The 22,242-nt window shown below is 43.2% G+C and overlaps 2 protein-coding genes across 6 annotated transcripts in view; both read left to right on the top strand.

Annotated features, from left to right (window-relative positions):
- Positions 1-14,718, top strand: part of TBK1 (TANK binding kinase 1) — a 111,159-nt gene extending 96,441 nt beyond the window's left edge. For 4 of the 5 annotated variants that reach the window (XM_088467786.1, XM_088467787.1, XM_088467785.1 and 1 more), the window contains exons 14-21: positions 1,449-1,570; positions 1,651-1,727; positions 3,464-3,503; positions 8,932-9,033; positions 9,116-9,212; positions 9,329-9,435; positions 10,654-10,725; positions 13,595-14,718. In XM_088467786.1, coding sequence (XP_088323912.1) covers positions 1,449-1,570; positions 1,651-1,727; positions 3,464-3,503; positions 8,932-9,033; positions 9,116-9,212; positions 9,329-9,435; positions 10,654-10,725; positions 13,595-13,646 — 669 coding nt within the window. In that variant the 3' untranslated portion in view covers positions 13,647-14,718. Of the gene's footprint in view, positions 1-1,448; positions 1,571-1,650; positions 1,728-3,463; positions 3,504-8,931; positions 9,034-9,115; positions 9,213-9,328; positions 9,436-10,653; positions 10,726-11,317; positions 11,375-13,594 lie in introns of all 5 variants that reach the window. The other variant, XM_088467788.1, reaches the window with a different exon arrangement.
- Positions 14,719-21,643: 6,925 nt separating this feature from the next.
- Positions 21,644-22,242, top strand: part of RASSF3 (Ras association domain family member 3) — a 195,052-nt gene continuing 194,453 nt past the window's right edge. The window contains exon 1 of the mRNA XM_088467782.1: positions 21,644-22,003. Within this exon, the coding sequence (XP_088323908.1) occupies positions 21,721-22,003 (283 nt within the window). The 5' untranslated portion in view covers positions 21,644-21,720. The remainder of the gene's footprint in view (positions 22,004-22,242) is intronic.

The raw sequence follows: 22,242 nt of genomic DNA, 5'->3' as shown, positions 1-22,242 counted from the left end.
TTTTTTAAAACAATTTGAGTCTTCGTTGCATAGTATGCGCAGCGAAAATCCACTCACTCTGTACCAGAGATTCTAGGCTGTGACTGCGCAGGAATTGATTTCACGATCAGGGCTTCCATCAGTAATTGTGGGGCCCGGCACTGACAAAATAGGCAGCCCCCACCCCCCATCTATCAATTGGTGTGTGAACCAGTTTAAAAATTCTCAAGTTTGGGCTGTGGTTGTTACTATAGCATGTCAATCTATAATATAATATATGAAACTATACAAGAGAAAACTGCTGTAAATCGCACACTCACAAAACCAGAATGTATACTAACTATATAGGTGAAAACAAAATCAATTCTACATAGAAAGCAGGAACCACATAAAATACATAAAAAAAAAAGCCATATCTGCAGGAAATACACTGGAGGGGGGGTGTAAAGCTGACTGGACTGGGGCACGGCGACAGGGAAGGGAAGGCTGGCTGGACTGGGGGGGGGGGGGAACAGGGCAGGGAAGGCTGGCTAGACTGGGGGAGGGCACAGGGCAAGGTCAAGGACTATACCGGACCTGGTTTAGTGCTTTCTGCACCTGGGAGCCTGCCTGGTGGAATTAGTGCAGACAGCATTTCATATATGGAGACCACGGATAGAGAGGGGGGCTTGGGTGGTATTGACGGTTCTGCACCGGCTGCCAGGAATAATTGATATGACGTCGACTGCATTTCAGATATGGCGCTGGCCACGAGCCAATCACACCTCGCAGACCGTCAGCCAGTCAGGAGCGGCTGTTGCAGCCGCTCCTGATTGGCGGCTGGTCTGCGAGCTGTGTTTGGCGCCAGCCGCAACCCATACTTGAACTGCCGCTGGCGATGTATCAAATGCCGGTGCAGCTTCTCTGCCGCCCAGGACTCGGGGGCCCGGCATTTTCCCTCCCTTCCCCTGATGGCGGCCCTGCGCACGATTGAATTTGGTGTGAGGAAAAGCTATGACTACTCGAATCAGAGTCCTTTTTACACAGAATTGGACTCAGTTGCACAGAGCTGTACTAATATCGCACACTCCAGTGGTCTGTGTATTCTAGCAATACAGTTTCGTAACTTTCAGTTGCTTTATTTCTGTGAATAAGACACACATTTTGATAGAGAAAATTATGCGTGGTGCAGCCAAGTTGCCCTGGGCCTGGCTCATCGAGAAGGGCTGTTTGGCACGACTGAAGCCACAATATAAAAGGACACGTGTAATTGCAGTTGTTTCTATTTACTCATTTATACAGTTCACTTCGGTTCTTTTTTTGGTGTATGAAAATAAAGCACATTGGCTGAAGGACGGGATTAAGTGCAGAATGGAAATAAAAATCCTAATTTAAGTCACCTGTGCAAAATAAAAAAAAAAAGTTATGTATAGATATGTAATGGTATATTTTTTTTTAATATATTGAGTGTATTTTACCTTTTATTACAGCTTTCTAGCTCCCAGCAAAATCTAGAAACTTCACTGCGGGACATTAAGAATGAATTGTCTCCTGTAGGTCTCCTGACGGACTCCTGGATCAATGTAGAAGGCACACGTCTAAGTGACAGAAAGTAAGTTATAACTTACAGCTTTTCTTGTGAGGGGAAAACCCACATTCAGCTAATAATATGTATGCCTCTGTCCCCTGCAGTGCGGAGAAACTACAAGTGTTACTTAACTTGCTAATGGAAATCAGCTGTCAGTTCAAGAAGGATAAAGCACAACGCAGTGAGTGAGCTCCGTTTTCAGTCTAATTGTCACTTTTTTGCATCAGCAAATTGTAGTATTATTGTCTTTTATTTATATGGTGCATTGATGTATCTGTAGCGCCGTACAGGGAAAATGACAAACGCATAGTACAACAGACAGTACAAGGGGAAAAATTAAACAGTTATCTAAAAATGAAATAAGTGAGCACTGATAATGATGGTTCTGTTTGTAGGAATGTACAATTAAAATAGTTTGTAAATTCTAGTTACCTGAGGGAATCAACAGTTTCAGTGTTTAAAAGACATCTTTGTAATACATTCACTTAACTACATAGACGGAAGATTACTTATCTTATGTCATATATAATATCAGTGGGTTTATAGATTAGCTGTACATTTCTGCTAAACATAACAATGCAAGCATGTTTAAGCATGTGACAGCAGTCACCACCAATGCTATTCAAGCCGTCTTATGTTTTTTTTTAATTGTATGCATGTTTATATTGCAGTGTTCTGTCATATTTACATTTTAGCTATATAACTTGTTAATAAAAGAAATTGAGGGGTTATGTTTATTAGAAGTTGTGTATGTAGTGCTTACAGAATACACAGCTCTATACAGAGAATATTTATTTATTCATTCACATCAGACCTTGCCCTAGTGGACCACATGGACACACACTAATTGCAGGCTTGCCAACTCTCTCGGAAAGTCCAGGAGAATCCTGAAATTTGGGGGGGCTCTCACAGACTCCTAGTCATACACACATCAGACATGATTGCCCCTTATGGGACTTTACCAGAGCGGGCGTTTTAAAATTCAACAAGTGTGACACACAATAGTTATCATTTTATTTTGTTAGAAGCCAATTGGCCTAATACTGTGTCTTTGAAGTGTAGAAGGAAACCAGAGCACCCTGAAGAGACCTACAGAAACATGGGGAAGACATACAACTTCTACACTAATAGAACTGCAGTCAGAATTGAACCCATGGCCTCAGTACAGTGAAGCAGCAATTCCTATCACTGTGCCACCCACAATTTAAAAAATAAAAGAATTTACAAACTAGGGAGTTTTTCTTTGTGAAACAAATGGCACTCTAACAGTGATCTTAACAAAGATTTGTCTGTAAAGCTTTTTACAGCCAGAACTACAAGGGGGCATCCATTGTAATGAACAATGTTATCCCAAGCAACATAGAAATGGTTATTCACTGTGTGGATTATTAGGGGTAAATATACTAAAGTGTGAGTTTTTAGAAGAGCGTTTTAAAAGTAATGTTGCCCATAGCAACCAATCAGATTCTACTTAACATTTAACTAGCACCTCCTAGAAGATAATAGCTAGAATCTGATGGGTTGCTATGGGCAACATCACTTTTAAAACTCACTTCTAAAAACTCTCACTTTAGTAAATTTACCCCTTAGACTGTTCAATTCACTACTGCTAGTAATAACAGGTTCATTGGATAGATTGAATGTGTTACTTACAAGGAGTCCGGAGCTATAAAGAGCATAATAAGTGACTGCGGAGGCTGAGCCAGGAAACAAGTCTGATTGTTGTTACCCCTGTGAGGTTAAATTAACACATTCTTTTGGGAGACTTTTTTCCTTCCTCTGAATCAACACATCTGGAATTTATGAAAAGATAAACTTGGTGGACTTGTGCATTTTCCAATTTCACTATGTAATTTTAAGTTTCCTTTTAATAATTTATTTTAGATGATCAAATTCATATATGTTTATCATTTCTAGGGCTTTTATACAATGAAGAACAAATACACAAGTTTGACAAGTAAGTGCTTAGATTTTAAACATTATTGTAAAGAAGGCATCTTTGTTATAATAAGTATGTTACCACATGCCCTTAGGGTTCATTTACTGACTGCAAATTCTGCGGACCAGTAACGCTGCTTTGTGTCCAAAGTTTGCCTAGTTATCAGTATGGTGCATGCTCACTTCACTCATTCCTCTTTCGTCCTATCTGGGGGACACTGGAAACAATGGGTTTAAGTGGGGAGGCTGAGGAGTAGGCACTAAGTGGTTAATTCTATTGAGGCTGAGACTCCCCTCCCTCTTAAACCCTCCCATCTCTACCTGCAGCTCAGTTTGTTTCATTTAGTGCCTGCCGGAGAGGTGCAAATATAGTAGAAGGCTTTTGTTTGTTTCAAGTCTTTTGTTTTAGTTAGCATATTCCCCTGGGCACCTGAGCTTCCTTATGGGACTCGGTGTGCCCTTAGAGCTTGGTGTTGTACCCACATGGCCGCAGTCCACTCAGAATGGCCTTAAGGAGTCACCAGGCAACCCAAGGGTGAGCATGTTTCCCAAATTACTGCACCCTTTAAAGACCCCCATCCTGGGAAGCCGTTGCCTTAAATCGATACCATTACAGCCTACATGAGTGTATTGTCTGGACGTGTTAGGGGGGCACCAACGCCAACTGGAGCTTGCCCCCATGGGGTTTCTTTCAGGTGTGGCAGAGGAAAGACGCTGAGATCCAGCTGGTCAGCCTCCAGGTGCAGTCACTTCATCAGCTCCTTCCGGTAATGGACACAGCCATCTTGCTGGAGCCGCCGCATCTGTCTAGAGCTAACTGCCGGGTAATGCTGGGTGGAGGGAATTGAAGCTCATTTGGGAGATCGGAGTGGCAATGGAGGCTGCCTGTCCCCCTCCCTGGTAAGTGCTGCACTGTTTTGTTTGCTTAGCTCTTCCAGTGAACTGTGATTTGAAATGGCAGATGGGGTTAACCATCTTGGTTGAGGCAACAGGGACATAAAAAGTAGAGATGGGTGATTCGGTTTTGTTTCCGATCTTCCCACCAAGTTCGGATCTCAGAATGAGGACATCATCTTATACGGAAAATGAAGAAGGGGACTGCTCAGGCTTTACATCATGTATGTTCAAAAGATTCTAAAAACATTCTGGATGGAATTACAGATCCAAATGCCCATTGTGTGACATGTGAGGTCAAGAAACTCAGAATCTAATAATGCTTTGCCAGAGGAAGATGTCCCTACTTTTGTTGGTAGTTTTTCTGTTTTCTTCAAATGGAAGAAGAAGCAGGCAGTTTCTTTGCCTTCGTTTTCAGATTTTGAGGATGTCCTGAGAGAGGCCTGGATAAAGCCAGACAAAAAGAAAGATTCTGCCAGGTATTACATTGTATGCTTTTCTTGGAGGTGGTTACAAGTTTGTGAGAGGTGCTACTTATGGCAGACCCCTCTATTGCCAGACTGGCGAAAGTTAGTCGTCCCTACTTCAAATTTGTAAGCATTGATAGAGTCAAGGGACCATAAGATGGAGGCTATATTGAAATCCTTATTTGCACTTGCAGGGAAAGCTAGTCAGCCAAATAAGGACAGTTGGCAGAGGGTGTACAGTCCGGTATAGATTCACCAGACCTCTTTGTAATACTGGATAATTCTAAACAAGCTTCTTTGGATGCAGCCTTTTTTATTCCGTGCATATAATCCTTATCTGTTTCAGGCAATCTGTATGGGTAAGGTCATGGCAGGCAAACCTGGAATCAAAGAAAATCTTGGAAGCGATTCTGTTTGTGGATAAGTGGCTGTTTGGTCCAGAATTGGATGTCATTATTTCCCTGGGAAAAGTAGGGAAGCGGCCTTACCTTCCAGTATTGCCTGCTAGGGCTAAAACTCCTAGGTTTAAGCCCTTTCATTTCCCTGGAAAGTCTCTGGCTTCATCCTCCAGGGAACAGTCAGGAGCCTATAGATGTCAGTGGCTGCATGGCCATAGCAACTAGATGCTCAAAAACCAAGCCATAAGATAAGTTTTCATGTGACACTCCGCTGGCTGGTTCAGAAACATTGGTAGTAGGGCTTGTCTGCTTTAGTTCTGGGACATCTGGTTCAGATCAACTTCGGATCTTTGGGCCAGAGGTGTGGTGCAGATTAGATCTTGCGGGTCCTCAACCACACAGATTTTTTTTTCTACTTTGCCAAAAGACCCGGTCAGAAGAGTGGCAGTGCTAACACTGATGGCATTGAGAGTCATTGTTCCGGTGCCACAGGGTCTATGACGGCTGGGGTTCTACTCTATCCTTTTTTCGGCTCAAAAACTGGACGGCTTTTTTCACATAGTGCTCAATTTCAAAGGGTTGAACCGTCATTTACGTGTAAACAAGTTCAGGATGTAATCTCTGTGCTCCATCATTGTTTCAATGATGGGCGGTGAATTCCTAGTGTCATTGTACATTAAAGACTCTTATTTACATGAACCAATCTGCAAAACCAGTTTAAAGTTTTATCCTTTGGGATTGCAACAACTCCAAGGGTATTTATCAAAGTTATGGCAACCATGGTTGCTTGGCTATGGAAACAGGACTTTAATATTCTCCCTTATTAGATAACTTACTCATCAAGGCTCAGTCCAGTGTGCAACTCAACCTTCATTTGCAGGTTGTAAAAGAAACTTTAGAGGAGCACAGCTGGATCATAAATTTCCCAAGTTTAAGCTGGTGCCACCCAGTGAATGTTCTTTTTAGGGATGATGTTGGACACATCTTGTTGAGTTTGCAGTGTTCCAGAGGTCTATAAAACCAAATTCTAATTTGTTGGTCCAGACTGGAGCCAAGACTGAACGAACAGTTGTTCAGGCTTTCTCATAAGACATGCCAGTTTTCTGCTCTAGTGGCTTCATAAATCAAATCTGACAAGGGGGTGCCAGTTCTCAGTCTGGGAGTAGACCCTGGTCACAACAGATGTTTATTCGGTTGGGGGGCGCTTACTTTGGGGCTGCAGTTTCAGGATAGTTCATCCAGGAAGGATTCTGCTCTTCCAATCAGTATACTGGAACTAAGGGCAGTGTTCAATGTTTTGATTCAGGCTCCGAACAAGAGCATCCTCTCAAGATAGAATCAGACAATTCCATCAACCGTCAGGGTGGCAGAAGAAGTTATCTAGCAATGTCAGAATCATCTTGAATAATGAGATGGGTAGAAAAGTTTGTTTCAGTTATGTCTGCTGTATTTATTCTGGGAGTGAAAAATTGGGAGGCTGTCTATCTGAGTCAGCACAAGATTCACTCAGGAGAGTGGGAACTCCAAGTGGTATTCAGTTTGATTGTGAAATGCTGTGGGGTTCCAGAGATAGATCTGAGGACCTCCAAAATATGGAGCAAGATTCAGAGATCCTCAGGTGACCTTAATGGACACCCTGATGGCACCTTAGTGGAAACAGATAAGCTAGCTGAAACAACCAAATCCTCTGTTGCCAAAGGTCCTCCAGCGGCCAGGACAGAGAGGGCATATGTGCTTCTTGTGGCTCCAGTTTGTACAAGAAGGCCATGGTATTCATCTGTTGTTCATGCTGGTGAATCCTTCCCATCAGGGAAGATCTGGCACTTGAAACTGTGTGGTGGCACAGACTATGATTAAGGCTAAGAAGCCTGTAACAGCAGCCATATATCATAGGGTCTAGAAGACTTATATTGCCTGGTGTGAGCACTGGGGGTGCTGGCACCTCTGTCCTGGTTTCCTCAAATTCTTTCTTTCTTACTGGCGGGGCTAGACCAGGGTCTTCTCCTTGCTACTTTGAAAGACCAAGTTTCAGCCTTATCTATACTTTTTCAGAGATGGTTGGTATTTCTGCTGGATGGGCTAACTTTTTATGCAAGGGGGTAAGATCTGAATCTCTATTTTTTAGGTGTTACAGCAAGCTCCTCACAAACCTCTTCAGGTGGTAGACATAAGATGAAAAGTTGTTGTTTTTTTTTTGTTAGCTATAGCCTCTATGAGGAGAGTCTCCGATCTAGGTGCTCTCTTGTAAATCTTCATTTTAAATTTTTCAGAAGATTGTTTTGCCGACATTTTGGCAGTCAAATTCTGTAGAGGGGAATTCTTCTGTCCGTCTCTTGGATGTGGACTGGGCATTATGCATTTTTGTGGAATGGACCTCATCTTTTCACAAGACTGATAGTCTTTTTAGTTTAGTTTGAAACTCACAAGTAGGTCTGGTAGGCTTCCAAGCAGTCCATTGCCCAGTGGATTAGATCTACTATTAGACAGGGCACAGTTCTACGAGGGCTGTAAACAGCTCTTGGGCAGTGCGACAGGGTGCCTCAGTTAAGCAGTTGCGCAGTCCAGCTGTCTGGGACTGTGGAAACAGTAACATTTTGTAAAGGTGTACACACTTTTTTGCTTTTAAAGACGCCAATTATGGGCACAAGGTTTTGCACATGGCACTGCTGGATCATACCACTCCCTTTTTGGCATGCTTTGGGAAGTCCCATTGTTTCCAGTGTCCCCCCCCCCAGATAGAACAAAAGAGGAAACCAGATTTTAGACTCACCGTAAAATCAATTCTTCCGAGTCCATCTGGGGGACACTGGGCTCCCTTCTTGTTGTTGATTTTGTTGTGCGTGGTGCACAGTTATATCAGGCTTTAGAAGGGTAAAAACGAAGTGACAGGTGGAGATGAAAGGGTTTAAGATGGAGAGGAGTTTCCGCTTCAATAGAATTACGGTGCCTACTCCTCGCTTAAAACCATTGTTTCCAGTGTCCCCAGATGGACAGAGTTGAATTAATTATATGTGCTCTGACTTGTTGTTTTGATTAAATTTAAAAGGTGCAGGGTAGCAACAATAAAAGTGTGACATCAGTCAATTTAGGACCATCTCTATGTATTTAAACTTTGCAGGATTTTTCCTAAAGCTGGGCATACACGGCCAGATAAAATGCCTATCAGACAGACAGACATTTTGTCTGGCAGCCTGCCAGCCCGCAGATGTCCACGGCATACACTGTGAGATATCTCACAGTGTATTAGCCAGACATCTGCGCTCCGCCCTCGCGGGAGGAGACATTTCCCTGTTCCTTATATAAAAGTCTTTTATTTTAGATGCAAGATTTAAAACGGCAATTGTTTTTTCTTGTTTAAGGAAAAACCAGGTTTCAAGGCAATTTGGAGGTTATTACATTTGGCCTTATGTGTCTCCATTCCTACATTACCTTTACTGTGCACCCTACCCCAGTGTCTGCTGTGCTGCCGATCGATGCTGACCAAGCAACCCAATGGAGTTCCCCACCTAGCCACTGGAGAAATGTAAATTATCCTCCTCCCCCCTCAGTGTGTAAATGGCGGCTCCTTAGAGGAGTACCCGACGATTTCTAAGCAGTTTTTGGGAAAAAAAATGGCAGTTAAGTGGTTAATATTATCTTGATTTCTAGTCATGTCAGCACTATAGTACTGTTCTCTGTGTTTGTGCAGGCAAAAACTCTGCATCCATGCAACAAAAGCCTTCTCACTTTTCAAGGATGAATGTGTTGGCAAGTATGAAGTGTTCCGCAGTAAGGCCCAGGACTGGATGAGGCAAGTGTAGCTTATCACATTGTTACTGTCTCACTGGATATTGTTGATGGTTCTATCAACTTACTTTACCCTTTATCCCTAGAAAGATGATTCTCTTAAGGAAACAGCTGTTCACCCTCAAAAGCCAGAGTTTTGACATTGCAGAAGAAGTGTCCAAATGTCAGCATTACATTAATGAGGTACATCCACATTAGTATTATCTTATTCTTATCTTATAGCTTATGTATAGACTGATATAATGCAGCATTGTATCTTTTTATCTGTATTTTGTCCTGATGCTATTATGAAATTGCAGTATCAAGAAACCATTGCACAGAAAATGTTCGCTAATTCTGGGGGAATAAAGCCAGCAGTGAACACGATCTACTCAAGTCCCAACACCTTAGTGGAAATGACGCTTGGGTAAGTATCAGACTCTCTGATATAATGTAATGATCCATTGTATAGGGATGTAAAAAACACCTACAGTAGTTGCTGGGGTGCGGATTCCCAACAAAAGTATAAATGTGATGAAGTGTATCTGCATTACAGGGGTTGTCAAATACATTTAATTAGTTAAAAGCTATTCCACTTTAAAAAATAAATAGTAAATGAAGACACCATTGATCCCCCTTACCTTAATTACTGATTCCCTTCTGTGCACTTTTGGTGTCAAAATATTACATCCGATCCCTATCGTGGATTCTGGAACAGGCTGCAGTCTGAGTCCTACGTGAGCCCTGCTTTCTGCTCTCACCATCACAATAATTATTATTGTCTAGTCCTTCTGTATCATTGGCCTGAATCACTGCAATGATGAGGTTTGCAATTTGGCCGACATAGGGCTTGGACTGTTGCTTATTGGCACATTGCAGATGGGGAAAACCTTCTTTGTTCAGTTAAGGCGGAATAAGATGGGTGGGGGATACTTTACATATTTTCATTTTAGAGTTTTAATTGCTTTTATAAAGAACAGAAAGGAAGAGAAAGGGATTCAAGACTGGACTGGCATATACAAGGCCGGTATCATATTAGCCACAAAAAATGTTCTCATAAAAAAAAACTGTTTTTAAAACTGGATTTTTGCCCATTATTGGGCTATGCAATTAAAGCCCATTTTTTTTTGGGAGAAAAATGTCCCAGGGTACGTGAAAACATGGATTCAGGGATTTTGTTTCGCCTGCCTGCAGCAGATGATACACAATCCTCAATAAGTTCCGTCTGTTGGCGGCTAATTGGATAGCCCCGTCAGCGGTAATTAGCAGTGGCAAATTGCCGCGGTTAATAGGATACCGGCCAAGTTCTTTACACTGGCTAAGACGACCATAAATGTTACCTGCAATATGTAGTATTAATGGGTATCTTGGCAATTCAAACAATGTATGTAAGCTGTTTAATACAGCAATTTATAAACTGCTTTGTCTTTAATCATATATTACTTTACTTATTTTTAGTAGAATGGTGGAATTACCCTGTAAGCGGTTACATTTACAATCTTACCAGTGAAGTACTCTAGAGCTGTTCTAGCATTATAATGTGCTATAATGAACCTGTGGTAGACGGGAACTGAATTTATGGCTTTGTAGCTTTCCCAATGAAGTATTTTTTAAGACTTGATAACATGCTCTTCTTGTTTTACAGAATGAGGAAACTGAAAGAAGAGATGGAGGGGGTTGTCAAAGAGTTGGCAGAAAATAATCATATCTTGGAAAGGTAATCACATTTCCAAAATGTGTTTATGCAGTTGACTGCATAAAGATGTGTCCACATACAGCTAGTCTCCTTGTGCGTTCTAGTCACGCCAGGCCGTGATGCGACTCTGCAGCGCTGGACGTCTTTTCATGATATGCGGCATGCCTGTATTCTGTGTGCGACTGTGGCTGTATCTGCATGCGAAATGCTACGTTACAGTGTCACAGCCATTGACACTATTACGTAGTATTTTGCATGCAGCTATAACCGCAGCGCACACAGAATATAGGAATGCCGCATATCATTTTAAACAGCATAAGCTGATTATGTGCGCTATTTGCATCCCGTTGCAAATAAGCATGGCGCTCACGCATTATGTGTAATGTGACTTGTAGTGTACGGAGGATAGATGTATGTTGGACACATCTGTACATCACTAGAAATGGGAAAGAGTTAGGCGGATCCAGGGCATTGTATTTGGGAATGTTGTGTGATATACAGTTATTAAAACTCTCCAAGCTTAAATCCAATAGTGTCCCTGCCTTCCTATAGATATTAGCTGAATGTGAATAAGCTGGTAGGGCATTAACTGCATCATTTTGTGATCATTTAGAGTCAATCATGGTCCTGGTGTGTAAATGTTGCTGGAACGCTGATAACAAAAACAACAGTAAGCATACAGTGTGCATGGGATGTTCAAGTTCTCATTTTTACTAGATAACTTTCTTGTAAATGTGTAAAATATGATAATTATTGAATTGTGTGCTTGGTTTATTTAATTCTGATAGTGTGGGACACAGGTTCACACTTCAATTTTATATTTAGAGTTTGGTAGTGTATGACGCTAGCTGCGAGTGTGATTTTTGTGTTATTTGTGTTTGGCTGAATGCTTGGTTAGAGTTATGCACTGTGAGATGCTGTGGGCAGTATCCAGTTAGCCCCGAATATTGTTCGGGCTCTAATAGATCCCCACGATTGTCGAAAAATGGGTTTTTCGGCGATTATCCCAGTTGTTCGCCAATATTTTTTTCACCCTATCCTATTATTTTGAACAAAATAATAAATAATAGGATATATCTCACAAAACGCATAGGTTCCGTGATAAGCTCACAGACCTATGTGTTTTCGCCTTTTTTGGAGTGAAAAAACGGCACTTATTGTGGATTATTTTTCGGGACACATCAAGTCCCGAAAGATATCCACGATAAGTGCCGGTGTCGGGTGGCACTTCGGGGCTAATAGGATAGGCCCACCGCGATCAATTAGCAGCGCTAATTTAGCTCTGCTAATTGGATACCCTCCTGTGTGTTAATGATCGGTATTGCATGTAATACTCGGTGTCAGTGCCAACTACTGTTAGTTATGTAGGTTTAGTAATGTGTGACATCAGGTGTCTATGCTGATTTTCACACTTTTTGTAAGTGCACTGAACTGTTCGGTACTATGTGATACTATATGTAAGTGATAGACACTGTCTAATGGTAAGTTTCAGCATTTTCGATCTTGTATAGGTAATGAACTGATAATATCTATTGTCAAAGTATTATGGAATTCTCATAAGACACAATGTGATTGAGTTTGTTTAGGTTTGAACATTTTAAAGGGAGTTCCATGTTTTTAAACCCTCCTTATTGGCTGGTCTCCCATTACCTGAAGCCACTGGCTTCCCATTACCTGAAGCCACGTTGCTGTGGGCCAATTGCATGGTATGTTTGCAGCATTGGAGGGGAGTCCATCCGTCTTCTATAGAATGCAATAGAAGTACTGTTTGCACATGGAAAGGAATGGATGGATTTCTTCCTGTGCTGGAAAAACAGCTTCCATCATTCCAGTGATATTTGGGAAGATGGCACATGTGCACCAGAGAGTAAAGGATCTGGCACAGTGTCAAAGTCTTTGCTTTCACTGTGTGGTGCCACCTTCCCAAAAATGTCACAGGGAAGATAGCGCCACGGCGGAGGAGGAGGGACTCGCTTGCTAGCACAGGGTAAGTATACTATGGGTATAGGGAGTGTGGTATGAGTATACAGGCCCGGCGACAGGGGGGGGGACAAAGGAGACACATGTACCGGGCCCCGAGGAATCTCAGGAGCCCAGTTAATGTGTCCCCCTTGCCTCAGCTGAATTTCAGCAGCACACAGAAACAGACTGGAGGGAGGAGGCAGGCCGCCGGCAGCCCGAATCAATTAAGGTTTTCTTTGTCCCGGCGCAGCACTTGTGACGTCATGACGTCACACCGCTGAGCCAGAGAGGAGCCGGGTTCGAGCCTCCAGTTAACAGGAGCAAGCTGCAGATAAGTGGTGGATGGGGAAAAAAGACACGGGTCGGGGCGGTGGTTGGGGAAGCTGGAGATTAAGTGGCAGGCGGGATGGAGATGAGGAAGACATAGGGATGGGGAAGCGTAGGGGCTGGGGCTGTGAGGTACAGGGACTGGGGCTGTGAGGTACAGGGGCTGGGGCTGTGAGACCCTAGGGCTGGGGCTGTGAGACCCTAGGGCTGGGGCTGTGAGACCCTAGGGCTGGGGCTGTGAGACCCTGGCGCTGGGGCTGTGAGGCGCTGACGCTGGGGGTGTGAGACACTGGCGCTAGGCCTGTGAGGCACAGTGGCTGGGTTTGAGGCTGACAGATACAGGGACCGAGGCTATGAAACAAAGTGACCAACCTGAATGTACTGTACCTACTTGTAGGGGACAGGGGCCCCAAAAACATGTGTGCCGGGCCCCAAGATTTCTGTTGCCTACCCTCCGAGTACATAATGTTTAACTTGACGTATTGCTGTATAATAATGTTAAAGTAAAAAATATATTGTGTTATTAGTATAACTATTAAAACAATGCTTTGGAAGTACTGTAGAAACATAGTAAATTAATATTTGTGATTTTCTTGCATAGATTCGGGGCTCTCACCATGGACGGTGGCTTCCGGAACGTGGACTGCATATAGTGATCAAAAGAGATTGCTCATCTACCTACATTACCTTAACCCCTTGCCTGCTTCCTTATCTGTAACTTCAGTGCCAGAGATCTATGTGTATATATATGTACTATATTGTGAATATCTTGAAATAGTTGAGCTTATTCTTTTGATTGTGACTCTTGCTGTTAAACAGATTTGTCTTACTTTTCTGTACTCAAAGCACTGTAACTTTTAGTTGATTTATGTACAGAGGATTTATAAATGTAACATCTAAAGTTAATGACAGTTTGAATCACTTAGCACAATTATATTTTACTTGTAAGCCTTCTCTATCTTCATGTATTCATTTATTTTGTGATTTTAGAAGAAATCTAACTGTGGTAAATGGTCTCAGTTAAACAAAGTACTTGCAAAACAAAATCGTTCAGCTAGGAATGGACCCTGCACATTGCCTTGAGCAAACCAAAAATTAGGCTCAGTTTTTAAAATTGGGGTTTTTACAGCCATATACAGTCACCCAAAGGTGTTATACATTTTTTAGGCAATTTATGACCTGTACCAGTTTCCAAATGACAGTTATTATTCAAGAATTCCATACTTAATACATATTTAAGAAGGGCCTGTATGAAGTGTAGCATTGGCCCCAAAAATATTTTATGCATAGGGAAATGGGATTATATTTTTTTGATGCAATATGTTTTAAACTACTGAATAGCACACAAAATACACCAGAAAAAACACCATAGTCAAATTACTAAATGATGTTGCTTTTCAAAGTGTATTAATATTTACAGAGATTACAAAATGTGCCACTTACAGGGTCTGTATCATACATTACATATGACAATCGTACTGAACAGCAAGTAGCGTCAACGCTTGGAGAAGTCATGCTTAGTGGAGTCTGTCTCTAGCCAGGTTGAATGGATAGAGTGACCCATTGAAGAGGGAGCTTTGGGTGATGTCACACACCCATACAAGTCAATATGTATTCAAAATGTACCCCATTCCTAAAATGTGCATTCTAAAGGCCATTAATGTAGTAATGGTCTGAATATTGGAACAATTAAGTCAATAAAAATAGTTATGCTTGCTTTTTAAATCCTCAGAGAATAATGTATTTAATTCTAGCATCAGGTGACTTTAACCTTGAATAAATCACTTTACTTATCTGACACTGGTTTCTGAAAGGACACATTTGCAATGTAAGGGCTTCTGTGAAATGATACGTGAGTTCTAAGGTTATATAAGAAAAAGATTTTGTTAAAACTAATAAAGAAACAAATGTCCTGGAACTTCAAATGGACGTTTTACCATGTAGTACATTAGAAATAAAAGTTGTACAATTTAATGAACAACCTGCTAATTTGTAAATATATAAACAATGCTGTTCAACAATGATTAAGCAGAGAAGTGCAATACTGATCAGGTTAGCACATGTTACTGATACTTAAAAAATAAAAAAAAATTCTCCTTAGTAATTAAACCAAATCGATCAAACTACATTTAATTATGGCATCAAATAAACTGATTGCAAAAAGTAACTATGTAATTGAATTAACATGTCATACACCAGCCTTTGTACTGGGTTTTTGTAGAAGAGCATGGAAGGTTTGACGTGTTCAATACACATACTGTCCTAAGGCACAATTGGTTTGACAGATGCTGTGTTGTAGATAACATGATTTGGCCTGTGCGCCCAAAATGTTTAGATAAGCTGCAAGTGTTGGAGATTCTGTAAACCTAAATGTGATATCAAGTCATGCCCAGCTTCTTGTACAATGGTGGAATAGGAGGCACGAGAACAGATCATGATCAGTGTATTTTCCCAGCCCCCTCTAGTGCAGTGAATGCAGTTTTACACTATACAGTCCCCTCAGTGCACTTAAAGATGCACATCTACTCTCCATTCTCTGGATATGCCTTCGCAAACTAAAAGTCTGTTTAGTTTTGCAAGTAGAAGAAAATAATCTTAAGAGTTGCACTGTACAAAATTGTAATGTAACATCAATCCTACCTTTTACTTCTTTAGAATCATCCCGTTATTTAAATGACACTCTTTCTGATTTCTCCTAAAAATATTGCTTGGTTTAGTCTCATTCTCAGAGTCGGATTAAGGGCCACATAGGCCCTGGGCTGAAAATGACGAAGGGCTTATCGCGAGTAGGTGCAGCCTGTGCTGTGTGGTCCGTGTCATGTGTGCGTGTACACCCCCTACACCATCAGCCACAATATCTCCCTAAATACGTAAAAGTAAAATAGAAATACAATTTTAATAGTTATGATGTATTACCAACTGGGCAGCTAGTCATTAAACTGTCATGATGATGGGTTTATTTTTATGTGGATTCCTGGGGCAGTAGTCCTTCCGACCCATTGTTATTCTGGCCGTTTGTGTAGTTGAAGCTTAGATTGGGCACAGTGACTTTAGAAATAATGGGGCAGATGTATGAAGCTGTGGAAAGTGATAAAGTGCAGAGTGATAAATGACCAACCAATCCGCTCCCACCTCTCATTTTTCAAACACAGCCTGTAACATGACAGTTGTGAGCTGATTGGTTGGTCGTTTATCACTCTGCACTTTATCACTTTCCAGAGCTTCATACATCTGCCCCAATGTTTGTTGCATCCGGCTAAAAGCAACTTGGAGCTGGTGCAAAATGTAAGTGTATTTGTGTAGAGAGAATGATTGTGTTCTCTTCACCTTACTTCAATAATCTCGTGACACGAAATGGAAGGTATATCTGCATTGCTCCACAAAACTTGGTGCATCCATGCGTCTGCTTAGTACTTCGAGTCGGGTGGATTGAGAACCTTCTTTTCTATTTATTGGCCAATCCTGGAGTGGGTACTCCTTACAACGTACACAACTTCCAGGCAGGCCCGTTTCTAAGGGGGGGGGATTGGGGACGGGCGACCCATGCACGGGGTGCGCAGTCTCCGACCTCTGCTGTAGAAACAGAATGAGAACTTCCGGGTGCCCGCTGAGATTGTTACCAGCGGGTGCCTGACCCCATCGCCGCAGAGCAACCGGAGGCTGGAGCTCACGCGTAAGGGGGGGCCCTACTACTGGGGACATTACAAGGGGGGGCGCTTCTACTGGGGGAGCCACTACTACTGGGGGGCACCTGGGCCCTACTACTGGGGACATTACAAGGGGGGGGAACTTCTACTGGGGGAGCCACTACTACTGGGGGGCACCTGGGCACTACTACTAGGGACATTACATGGGGGACACTACTACTGGGGGCACCCGGGCACTACTACTGGGAACATTACTCGGGGGGGCACTTCTACTGGGGGCATTACTCAGGGGCACTACTACTTGGGGCACTATTACAGAGGGAGCATTACTATTGGGGGCATTAATTCTGGGGAATTTATACAGGGGACACTACTACAGGGGGCATTACTATTTGGGGCAATACAGCTGGGGGATACTACTACTGGGGCACTATTACAGGGACCATTACTATTGGGGGCATTACTGATGGCACTACCACAGGGGGCATTACTACAGGGGGCACTACTAATTGGGCCATGGCATAGGGGGCACTATTAGCCTATATGCACTACTACTGGGTGCACTGCATAAAGGGCACCACTGCTGTGGACTCTGCATAAGTTGCACTACACATAAGGGGCATAAATACAGGGGGCACAAATTCAGGGTACACTGCATATGGGGACAACTACAGGGGGTACTGCATAATGGGCACTTTTGCCTGAGAGACAGTGGGGGGGAAGCCTAAGACCTGTTGGGCTGGAATGGCAAGGGAGGGGACTGGAATGAAGTGTGTATTATGTGAATCTTGTTTTTTCAATGTGTTTTATGTGGTTCTGGATTTCAAAATATATTTTATGTGGTTCTGGATTTAATAATGTATTTGAGGTGGATGTCATTTTAAAACGTAGTTTATGTGGCTCTGGCTTTTCCAATATATTTGATGTGTAAGTGGTTTCTTGCAGTGTAATCCTGAAGTGGCTATTTCAGTGTATTTTATGTGGACCTGGCTTATTGCAGTGTATTTTATGTGGATCTCACTTGTATTTTCAATGTGCTGGGCTCGCCCCCAACGTGACTAAAAACGGGTGTGATACAAGGTTATACTCCTGCAAATGTCACACCAAAGGCATGCACACACAAATGCGACGTGGGCTTGTGACAGTTAGGCCACACCCCATTTTTATTAGCATGTGCTGGAGGCGTGCGCATGTTGTCAGTCTTTAGTTTAACTACATATATTTTTCAGCACTTTGCCTCTGACCAGTTATATTTCTGTGCTTTTACAATTCTATTCCGCATTTTACAATACTATGTTTTATGCACTCCATGCTGCAGGCAAAGGACTACGTCATGGATGAATCGGTATAATGTTGGATACTGTTACAAAATGTAATGGGCATTGATGGTTATAAAAAAAAATTATTAAATCCTCATGACAATGTGTACATATAATGCATGTATTTATAATCTTTTTAGAAGTTGTATGCTATTAGTTTTTTGATTTACTTGTTTATTTACTTATCTGGCATAATTAAAGTTTTTAATGGCTGGGGGTGGTTTTAAGGTTTGTAACCTAAAAGGTAGTATGACAGAAAAATGTGTTTATTTATATTGAAATGTGACAGCTTCAAGTTGCAATTATTTTAAGGTATGTTTAAGTGGAGTTTGCGCACCTTCTAGTATTCTATCAATTATTTGTGAGGAAGGGAATAGTACCAGGAAGCCACAAACACTGTTAGTTTGAAGAGCAGAGCCACCAACAGCACAGAGTAATAGAGAGGTGGTCTTCTAGGGTTGGATTGGGCTAGGTGGGGATCAGGAACTCTAGTGTGCCCTACCACCGATTTACTCCGCCCTGCCTCCATCCCTCAGGGAGCCCCTGGACTGCACTGATTGCCATGACTGACTATAGCTGGGAAAGGATACAGTGCTCCTTAGTGCCATTGGGTCACCTCTTCTAGTCTTGCATATTGTAAGCCTGTGCCAGGTGTACCTGTCTATACTCAGTCATGTAAGGCTGATCATTAGGGGTACAGTGGACTCGAGGGGACCCTGCACTTCATAGGGACAATGAGGCAAGCAAGCAGAAATCCGGAAATAGAGTCTGCTGTTAAGTACAAATATGCTGGATGCTCATTTCTAAAATGTGGTGTAACCTTATATGCAATTAAAGTTTAAAGCAGATAAGTATTATACTATACAATCTGTTGCCTTCCAGTATTTGTGGAACTATAGGCAGTAGCATACCTGATATGGGGGCCCATTTATCATTGTATATTTGCGAATTAAACACAAATATTAAGGTTCCCCATAGAGATGTATGAAGGAGGGACTGCAGCAGGTGACTGCAGCAGATATCTCCGATACCTGCTGCAATCCCTCCATGACCGCTAGCAGGCGCTTTCCCCATAGGTTTCTATAGGGGATGCGATGGTGCCAAACTTACCAACTTCCGGAATGCAATTAATTTAGGAGATTTTCCTAACGCCATCTGAAGATGGCGTAGCCGCTGTAGCCTAGCGGCTACACATTGCATGATTAGCCAGCAGAGGGTTCCCCCGGAACCCTCCCTGGCAAAGGCGGTTGCACATGTGCAGTCAGCTCCGACAGCACTGTGGGCACATCGCAGGGACAGGTTCCTTTCGGAGCCCCTGTCCCTGCGTATGCCGGATAATGCATCCCGATGCTATGATTGCATTTTGCAATGCGATCATGGGCAGTAATGTCATGCAATGTCATTTTGCAAATGCGATCATTCTTAAATGGGCCCCGTGGTGTGGCTTCAGGCTTCACAACAACCGGAGGGCAACATTGTTGTTTGTTGCATCAATATGTTGTGATTATTCCATGGGGATCATCGTTCATTATATTATATTAGTGAAACCTGTATATTATTATCAGTGTGTCTCAAGTGTGTTGTGATATTACTGGTGTGACCTATGTATAGTGTTTGGTGTATATCTGGTGTGTGATGTGTAACCTGCGTACAGTGCTGGATTACGGCTGGGACAGTTGCCTCATGGTCCCAGATTGTGGTGGGGGACCAGAATATAGCAGCATGTCACTGCTGTGGAGCGTGTGATATATATGTAACCCACTGGAATGACTGCCCTGGTGTTGCATGTATAGTGACATGTCACTGGTCATCACATCAATGTTAATGTACATAGAGCTGCAACTACTGTCTCTGAGAAAATAATGACACTAGCATCTTATTGCAGTATAATGTGTTGGTGCTGTGAGGCTGAGGACAGATGTGGCTTGGTGTAGTGGTGAAGGGTGTTGTTGCCATGTCACTCAGCGGGAAGCCAGCGGACGCAATGCCGACTGCCGGCTTCCCGACTGCTGAGTCCTGGCAAGGGTTAAATGACAGGCGTAGAAATCTCGGCACCTGTAATTTTGACTATGCCGGGAGAGCGGCGCCAGGCATCTCGATCGAAGGGATGCCGGGCGCAGACAGTATGATTTACCCGGCAGCGGCATCCCGACACAGGTTGAAATCCCGAACGTCGGAAGGTAAGTATAAACTAACCTATTCTACCCCCTAACACTCCCTTAGGGGTGCCTAACCCTAACCTCCCCCCCAAGTGCCTAAACCTAACCCCCCCCTCCCCTAGCCTGACCCTAACCTCCCAAGGGGGGTGCCTAACCCTAAGTCCCCCCCGGGAGCCCTAAACCTAACCCCCACCCCCACAGCTGTCCGCGCCCGGCATCCCTTCGATCGGGATGCCGGGCGCCAGTCTCCTGGCGTAGATAAAATGACAGGTGTCGAGATTTTGACGCCTGTCATTTAATCCTTGCTGGGATTCAGCAGTCGGCGGTCGGCATTGCGTCCGCCGGCTTTCCCGATTCTACAGGTCCAGAATGTATATTGGTGCGGTATGTTTTCTGTTGCAGTTCCACAATTAGTTGGAGAGCTGTCTACTTCTGTCTTATAACCACTGACTCCATGCATATAACATATGTTACTCTGCCCTGGTGCATTGCGTTTATATAAGGAAGCAGATAAGTAGCACTCAGTGATAACTGTACCCAGGGACTGTCACTGACAAAGTTCCCAATGCTTTTATGTGACATTTCACACACTCATCAGCCTGTTTTGTGGTTGTTTTAAAAAGTATGTTAAAATATTTTATATCCGAAGTAGGATCTGCTCTGTTGATGGGGAGTCTCAAAGGAAGAACTGAGTTTAATGGATAATCAGGTAACAAGGTAAGTGCTATAACAATATAAGCATGATTTATAAATTAAAAGTGTGATTCACAGACGAGTGTGAGAAAATGAATAGATTATATGTATTTGGTCTATGTAAGAGCATGCATAATATTCATTGTCATTATTATAATTATAAATAGGTGCAAACCATTTACATTGTTTAGAATGTATTTATTTCTTTGTCTTATGCTAGTTACTTATACAGTCGCCACTGCTGACCACGTTCGCTCTGGGGACTGACCATGACCCCTCTTGCAGCTGGCCACGCCCCTTTAATGGCATTGCATTCCGTCTGTGGGCCCTCATGCCCAGTAGGACACTGGGGTCTTCAGTAAGACTGATGCAGGACAATTGTGGCTTGTTAACGCCCATCCACATGAAACAAGTTCAACTTTGTACATACAATATTGTTAGTTCATGCAATTAATTATCGCATGCACTGTAGTCTAACGCACAGTATTATCTGAATATATTAATATAGATACTCTGACACTGCTGCTTTGGTTGTATTTACGGTGTTCATTTTTCCTGTAGTACATTGGGCTTCTCAGCTGCTTGCAGAACATTAGGGAGATGAATGATAATATGGATGGACGCATTGTTGGACGGCGCTTATAAAAGGTAGGCAGTGCTGTGCTCAGTGGGAGGCTGTATGGGCGGTGCGCACAGTATGACTGACACACAGACCAGACCGGGGTATAGAGGAAAAGATTATAGACCAGATATGGGGGCGGTGTGTAGTGGGCGGATATAGGGGCTGTGTTTGTGGGAGGTAGTATGAGTTCTTGTCACACTCGCTGTCCTAGTTCCATCTATCGCTGCATACGGTATATTGCCCCTGTGCTGTCACTGTTACAGGTGCCTACTGGGTCTGTCACTGCCATGTCTGCCTTGGCTCGATCCCCCGCTGCCTGTGCTGTGCTCTCCCCGCTCGCTGACAAGAGGGACCCCCTTGTTTATAGCCCCGGCCGGGGGGTGGCTGCGCCAGTTGCGCTCCCCGGAGTTAGGCGCAGGGTCCGGGTTCACAGACCACCGCCAGATGTCCGCTTTATCTTCCAGCCTCAGACGCCAGGAGCCGGCCACAAGTTTCAGGCCGAGGCCGCTCTGACCGCCTGGTGCGACCTGTGCTGCGGGCTCATCTTTTCCGGGAGCCGGCGCTGTGCAGGTAAGGGCGCTCCGACCTAGAGCAACTTCTGTCTGACCTGCTTGTTACACACTCGGACACGCATTTAGCTTCTGGGGACACAATTGTGTTGCACTTTTGTGACAAGGGGGGTCTATGTACTACGCATTGGAGAAAGATAAAGTGGATGGAGATAAAGTACCAATCAACCAACTCCTAACTGTCAATTTACAGGATGGGTATGAAACATGACAGGAGCTGATTGGTTGGTACTTTATCTT

Source organism: Taudactylus pleione, unplaced genomic scaffold (assembly GCF_031769625.1).
Source record: "Taudactylus pleione unplaced genomic scaffold, aTauple2 ptg000075l, whole genome shotgun sequence".
Classification (NCBI taxonomy): Eukaryota; Metazoa; Chordata; class Amphibia; order Anura; family Myobatrachidae; genus Taudactylus; species Taudactylus pleione.
Note: the sequence above shows the minus strand (reverse complement) of the source record. Positions and strands in the feature narration are given on the sequence as shown.